The sequence below is a fragment of the Quercus suber genome, unplaced genomic scaffold (assembly GCF_002906115.3).
Source record: "Quercus suber isolate HL8 unplaced genomic scaffold, Cork oak 2.0 scaffold_315, whole genome shotgun sequence".
NCBI classification, from domain to species: domain Eukaryota; kingdom Viridiplantae; phylum Streptophyta; class Magnoliopsida; order Fagales; family Fagaceae; genus Quercus; species Quercus suber.
This window is the reverse complement of record NW_027069770.1, coordinates 645,816-653,363: the sequence shown is the minus strand read 5'-3', so window position 1 is coordinate 653,363 and position 7,548 is coordinate 645,816. Positions and strand designations below refer to the sequence as shown.

Genomic DNA, 7,548 nt, shown 5'->3' with positions numbered 1-7,548 from the left:
GAGTTTCCATAGTAGCGGAGCCAAATTTTTAGTTTTTTAGCACCACAAAAAGTTACTTTATCTTTCTCACATCTAACAGCATTGGTTTTATTTTAACTTTTAACACAATAGAATAGTATAAACATTACAATAAAATAATATTTCATTTAACCACAAAAACACAACCACAACCAAAAGTAGTGTGAATGCATGGTGGACATTGAGAGAGACACGGAGACGTAGTGAAGTTTTGTTTTTTTTTTTTGTTTGTTTTTTTTTGTTTTTTTTTTTTACCTTTCAACTACAGTGTATAGCCAAAAGTAGCTGTGTATTGTAGTTGTTGAGCCAAAAAATATAGATTTGGCTTAACTATTGTAGGATACATTATGATATTTAGTGGTGCTAAAAATAGCTATATAGTTATTTAGCACTATTATTGCTAGTGCTCTAACACATTGTTTGGTGGATAAGTAGCTCTGCAAGAATACACAATTCCAAAGAACACACAAAGGCTAACAATTCATTAAATTACAAAAATTGATTTACAAAGAGCTTACATTCTGCTACTTATACTAATTATTTGGCATGGAAACTTCTAGATGGTTGACAAATTTTTAAATCCTATTGACAAATGCTTAAGAAATCATCTAACTAACTAGCTAATTAGTTACAAGAGGACTATGATATAGGCATATAGCTACTTAAAATGCCCTGCATCACACTCTTACCTTTTTCAAGTGCCAAAGGTCTCTAAAATACTAAAATCCAACTCCATTTTAAATCATAACATTTTACTTTTGCTAATAGAATAAGAAATAGTCCCCAAAAATCCAAAACACGACTCGAATCAATTCGGCGCAATTCATCTCTTTTCTTTTCTTTTCTTTTTTTAATTTTTTTTTATATATTTTAGAAAAATAATATTAATAGTATTTAACAAATCTTGTGCATTGCACATGTTACATACTAGTATAAATTAACTAGAACTAGCATCTATCACACCACATCAATGTGCCTTCTTTAACCGGTAAACAATAAGAACCTCCACATTAGAAACAAACAAACACACACAAAAGAGGGAATGGGTAAGGGATTTTTATTTTTAATTTGTGTTAATCTTCTCATGCTTAGCGGAGTCATTTTGGCTTTTCTAAAAAGTGCTCCCCTCCCCCCCCCCCCCTATTTTAGAATTAAAAATTCAAACTTATAAGTGAATCTTTAGTAATGGCTCTAATGGCCCCTTCAATTTATATATATACATATATATATATATATATACCCATTTATAAGCATCAAGTCACCTTCTTTTTAAATATTCACCTTTTTGTCATATAGAACTCATTAATTTTGGAAGCATTATATGTCTATAAAAATTGTGGGGGAAAAGGGGGTCAGCCCAAGTTAATGGGCCGAATGCCCACGAGAGGACTGTTTCACATCCGAAAAGAGGGATGCGGAGAAGACAAGGCCCAGAGTGGAGTGGAATCCTCTTGGTGAAGGATCATCGCTGTCCGAAGAGGATATCTCCAGTCCGAGGAGGACATCTCCTGTCCGAGGAAGGTGTTTTGCTCTGATATGATATCGGAGACTAATTGAGTAGGGGAAAAGCCCGAATGACTGTCCGAGGACTCCACCTGATCAAGATAAGCTCAAAGCATATTCAGGAAGATAAGGATGGGGAAATATCTGAGGAAAGGCTGCTGCCACCGTATTCAATGCATTGCAAAGCTTTTCTGGCCGCATTTATGTGGAGAAGACCTCTGAACAGTGCATCCTAACCTACCGCCACTCACACAGAGATGAAAAGAAGTTGCTTGACGTGACAGGTACTTGAGCAAGTTTTTGGATGGGGAGCACGTGGACGATGGAGATGAAGGTAAGAGTGACTATAAAATGGAGGGGAGCACCTGTCAATGGCCCCAGAGGAAGAAGGAGAGAAAAGAGAGAGAAGAAAAACAGGAGAGTGTTTAAAACTATCAATGTATACAAATCGATCAATGGACAGTTGAAATGGTTGTGATCCATTGTTATTAATCCCTTGCTAATTCTAGTTCTTTGACCCATACTCTACAAATTAATTGTCTTTGGGTTTACGTAAAGAATTTGAACCCTACAAAAATATATAAGTAAATGTCCTTAGTAAAAAAAAAAAAAAGTTTTAGTCACTATTTTTTTGGTGGGAGGCGGAACTCGTTTTCATTTGTATTTAGAGGTTGGAAATTTGGGAATACATTTTTTTTTTTTAGAACTATAAGAGAATATGATATAATTTTTATTGCTAAAAGTTTGGAACATGTTCTACTTTTCCACCTATAAAAAGAAAAAAAAAATTCACTTAGGTTTTATCATTATTATATATATTTTTATATTACATTGGATATGTTAAGATATGAAAATGGAAAATTATTATTAACATATCTTAAATTTATCAATTAATTTGTATGCATTTTATGTTTTCTAAAATTATTTTTATACTCTAATATGTAATCTTTAATTTATTTATTTTTAAAAAATTGATTTACAATAATAAAAAATATTAACTATGCGTAATATAATTTAAAGTATAATTAAACATGACTTAAGCTAGAAAAATATTTGGATTGAATTATACAAAACCGCCTTAATAAAATTTTCTTATATTGGAGAAAATAACATATATAATAAGTCATGTTAAAGGTTTTTTAAGTATAAATATACAAATACAAATTTTTTGTACCATTTTTTTTTTATATTCCACAAATTAAAACTTGTCATTTTTTTTTAATACTTTTCTTTGTATACATGTGTGTATTTTGCGAATTTAAGCATTATTGAAATTCGAGTGATATAACTTCCAGCATATATAACAGCCAAATGCCATAAAGGAAAGCTAGTACAATATTAATGTCATTGGTTCTCTATCTTATGGGTTATGATAGTTTTCCATGCAGGTCAGCCGATCTTTGTACAGTGAAATCTTTCAGAGATCTCATAGATATCTGATAAAGAAAGAGTTGAGAAAATCTTGTTATAGAAAGCTGTCCCTCCATCCTTTCACTATCGTATTTTTTTTCCCAACACATTGTATTCGATCATAATTTAGAATCTGTAGCATATTAACATGTACTATATGGTATTTCCCAAATATATGCTACACAGTTGGATTTTAGAAGCAAAAAAAAAAAAAAAAACTCATTTTTTTTATACGTCAACAGCGGTACTAAATAGTAGTAAATTTGCCAATAATTCAAAAGAAGACTTTATCCATCTAGCTAGTTCCCTTCATACCCGAAATACTTAGAAGACTTTATCCATCTATGCATTTAAAACCATAAACTTATCTGTCCTTTGTGTCCCTAGCTGTCTATTTACCTCAAATCAACCAAAGCATGTAATTCATAAAGTTTCTGTAAAGGATTGTTTCAACTTTCAGAAGTACACACTTTACCATTTCTTCCAGTAAAATTGGATGAAACAACCAACAAAGGCAGTTCAATAGCCCATTATCTGTCAATTATCATAGAGAAAAGAAACAGAGAAATTTTGAGTGCTGGTTCTGCTCAAGTTAGATGAGTTAGAACAGTGTACGAGGTGCTAACTTCATCATGTCAAGCAATGCAGTCATTACTTTTTTCTTGTTTCTCAACATCTTTATGTTTCCTGCCATTTCTGCCTTGAACCAAGAAGGTCTCTCTCTACTTTCATGGCTTTCAGCATTCAATTCATCCTCTTCTGCTACTTTCTTCCATTCATGGGACCCAACTCACAATAATCCATGCAAATGGGATTATATCAAATGCACCAGACATGGGTTTGTTTCAGATATAACAATAACCTCCATCAACCTTCATACCAGCTTCCCCACCCAGCTCCTCTCCTTCAACTATCTCACCACCCTTATCCTTTCAAATGCAAACCTTACTGGAGAAATCCCACCTTCAATAGGAAACTTGTCATCACTGGTGACCTTAGACCTCAGTTCCAATGCTCTATCAGGGAACATCCCAGCTGAAGTTGGAAAATTATCTGAGTTGCAGTTTTTGGCGCTGAATTCAAATTCCTTGCATGGCCAAATTCCAACTGAAATTGGAAATTGCTCGAAGCTTCAAGAGCTTGAGCTGTTTGATAACCAGCTCTCTGGATGGATTCCTGCAGAAGTAAGCAATTTGATAGCCCTGGAAATCTTTCGTGCAGGCGGAAATCTAGGAATTCATGGCGAAATCCCAATGCTAATATCAAACTGTAAAAGACTGGTTTTTCTTGGTCTTTCAGATACTAGTATTTCGGGGCAGATTCCAAGTGGATTGGGAGAACTTCAGAATCTCAAGACTCTTTCAGTCTACACAGCCAAACTCACAGGTCCAATCCCACCAGAAATTGGTAACTGCTCATCTTTGGAAAAACTGTATCTATATGAAAACCAGCTTTCTGGAAATATTCCTAACGAATTGGGTTTTATGAAAAACCTCAAGAGGGTGCTATTGTGGCAGAACAATCTGCATGGAAGCATTCCAGAAAGTCTTGGAAACAGCTCAAGTTTGACGGTTATTGATTTCTCAATGAATTCCCTCAGTGGTGAGATTCCTGGGTCTTTTGCAAATTTAGTCACATTGGAGGAGCTTCTTCTGTCTGAGAACAACATTTCTGGCCAAATACCATCATATCTCGGCAACTTTTTGGGTCTGCAGCAACTTGAATTGGATAACAACAGATTTTCTGGTGAGATTCCACCTGCCCTGGGGAAACTAAAGGAACTTTCTTTGTTCTTTGCCTGGCAGAATCAGCTTCATGGAAGCATACCAACTGAGCTAGCCAACTGTGAGAAACTTCAAGCATTGGATCTTTCCCACAATTTGCTCACCGGCTCAATTCCAAATGCTCTCTTCAATCTCAATAACTTAACCCAGTTGTTGTTGATATCAAATAGAATCTCAGGTGAAATTCCACCTCAAATTGGTAACTGCACCAGCTTGATCCGTTTGCGGCTGGGATCAAACAACTTCACCGGTCAGATTCCATCAGAAATTGGGCTCCTGCATAATTTGAGCTTTCTTGAAATGTCAGACAACAAATTCACCGGAGAAATTCCTCCTGAAATTGGCAACTGCAATCAACTAGAAATGGTTGATTTGCATGGAAATGCACTCCAAGGCATAATCCCCTCATCATTTGAATTCCTTTTTGGTCTTAATGTGTTAGACCTTTCCATGAATAGATTAGCAGGCACCATTCCTGAGAATCTGGGCAAGCTTACATCCTTGAACAAACTGATAATCAGTGGGAACCAGATTACTGGTTTGATTCCCTCATCACTTGGCCTTTGCCGGGGTTTACAGTTGTTGGATATGAGCAGCAACAAAATCACTGGTTCTATTCCAGAAGAACTTGGTCATCTCCAAGAATTAGATATTCTCTTGAATTTGAGTTGGAATTCTCTGACAGGCCCCATTCCAGAGAGCTTCTCTAATCTCTCAAAGCTTGCCAACTTGGATCTGTCTCACAACATGCTAACAGGAAGCCTGATAGTACTAGGTAATCTTGATAACCTAGTATCTCTGAATGTCTCCTACAATAAATTTTCTGGTTTACTTCCTGATACCAAGTTCTTCCATGACCTCCCAGCCAGTGTGTTTACTGGTAATCAAGAACTCTGCATCAATAGAAATGAGTGCCATATAAATGGAAAACTCCATGGTGTCAATTCTGCCAGAAATCTTATTATCTACGCTCTTCTCAGTATATCTGTAGCTGTGTTTATGGTGATTTTTGGGCTATTTTTATTTATAAGAGTTCGTGGAGCCACATTTGAGAAGAATGATGAAGAAGAACATGACTTGGAATGGAATTTCACCCCATTTCAAAAGCTTAACTTTTCCATAAGTGATATTGTCACAAACCTGTCAGAATCTAATATTGTAGGAAACGGTTGTTCAGGCATTGTTTATCGTGTTGAGACTCCAGGAAAGCAGGTTATCGCAGTGAAGAAGCTATGGCCAGTAAAAAATTGGGAGCTTCCAGAGAGAGACTTGTTCTCTGCAGAAGTTCAGACTCTTGGATCAATAAGGCACAAAAATATAGTGAGGCTTCTGGGATGTTGCAACAATCGAAAAACTAGATTGCTCTTGTTTGATTACATCTGTAATGGGAGTTTGGCTGGAGTACTCCATGAAAAGAGGCTGTTCTTGGACTGGGATGCAAGGTATAAAATCATACTGGGAGCAGCTCATGGTTTAGCCTATCTTCACCATGACTGCATTCCTCCAATAATTCATCGCGACATTAAAGCAAATAACATCTTGGTGGGCCCACAGTTTGAAGCCTTTTTAGCAGATTTTGGCCTTGCAAAGCTTGTTGAATCTTCAGAATGTTCAAGAGCATCCAATACAGTTGCTGGTTCTTATGGGTACATCGCTCCTGGTGAGTATAAGTGCTACAGGTTCTCTAAATACTGCATCAAATTTCTCATGATTATTAACAAACCAACATAATCAGAAAGTTCTTTCCTATAGAAAATAATTTCTTTTCCAGAAGACAATTGGTATCAAAATGGACCATTTATTTGATATTACTCAAATTATATTCAATTCTAGTCATTTATGATGGCTCAATTATACTCCACTCACTTCAAATATTTTACAAATTGAAGTTTTTTTGGACTCAGCTTCACTATTCTATTCTGAACTAACTGTTCTTAAGTCTTGGTTTCACTTTGCCACTAATTGTCTAAATCCTGAAATTCAGTCTATGCTTCCTGCAATGATTTCTTCTTATAACAATGCAAAAGGCAATCTACTTCAGGCCTAAATATAGCTTGTCAAAAATTGCAGAATATGGATACAGTTTGAAGATCACAGAAAAGAGTGATGTGTACAGCTTTGGCGTGGTACTACTAGAGGTCTTAACCGGGAAGGAACCAACAGATAGCAGGATACCAGAAGGTGCTCACATTGTCACTTGGGTTAACAGGGAAGTTCGAGAAAGAAAAGGAGAATTCACTACAATTCTTGACCAGCAACTAGTTTTACGATCAGGGACACAGATTCAACAGATGATTCAAGTGCTTGGGGTGGCTCTCCTATGTGTGAATACTTGTCCAGAGGAAAGGCCAACAATGAAAGATGTTGCAGTGATGCTCAAGGAGATCCGGCATGAAAATGAGGATTTTGAAAAACCAAATTTTCTCCGCAATGGGGTAGCAAACAACCCGAAAGCAGCAGTCCACTGTTCTAGTTTCTCAAGATCATCTGAACCTCTAATAAGATCACCTCCATATGCATAACATCCCAAAAATTAGAATCTAGTTCATTGATAATTTGTTCTCAATATTCAAATAATAAAAAACTTTGTATAGCTTGATATTATTATGTAGCAACTGGTTATCACCTATCACATTGTAATTCTTCATTGCAATTCAACTTTTTTCTCCATTCAGCTTGGATTACTTTGATCATTCGATTATTACTGCACATATGGTACGCATATGTTCTGCCCAACTTCAAGTGCATCTTTGTAAGAATTAAAAATCGTCTTACAAAACCCAAAACTTCTTCCCTCAACTCCCACTACCCGACAATGGAAGTGTTGAGATAC

General features: G+C 35.9%; 1 protein-coding gene across 1 annotated transcript; it reads left to right on the top strand.

Moving 5' to 3' along the window:
• The first annotated feature begins 3,352 nt into the window (after positions 1–3,352).
• On the top strand, positions 3,353–7,347 carry LOC112007180 (LRR receptor-like serine/threonine-protein kinase RGI2). Its single transcript, XM_024039486.2, has 2 exons — positions 3,353–6,375; positions 6,786–7,347. The coding sequence occupies exons 1-2, from the start codon at positions 3,564–3,566 to the stop codon at positions 7,235–7,237; spliced, it is 3,264 nt and encodes a 1,087-aa protein (XP_023895254.1). The 5' UTR covers positions 3,353–3,563; the 3' UTR covers positions 7,238–7,347.
• Positions 7,348–7,548: the final 201 nt, after the last annotated feature.

What these genes read in the sequence shown, in the direction of transcription:
- LOC112007180 (XM_024039486.2), top strand. Translation starts at nt 3,564, where the DNA reads ATGTCAAGCAATGCAGTCATTACTTTTTTCTTGTTTCTCAACATCTTT. An exon ending in TTATGGGTACATCGCTCCTG is followed by an intron (nt 6,376 to 6,785) that starts GTGAGTATAAGT and finishes CAAAAATTGCAG; the next exon opens with AATATGGATACAGTTTGAAG.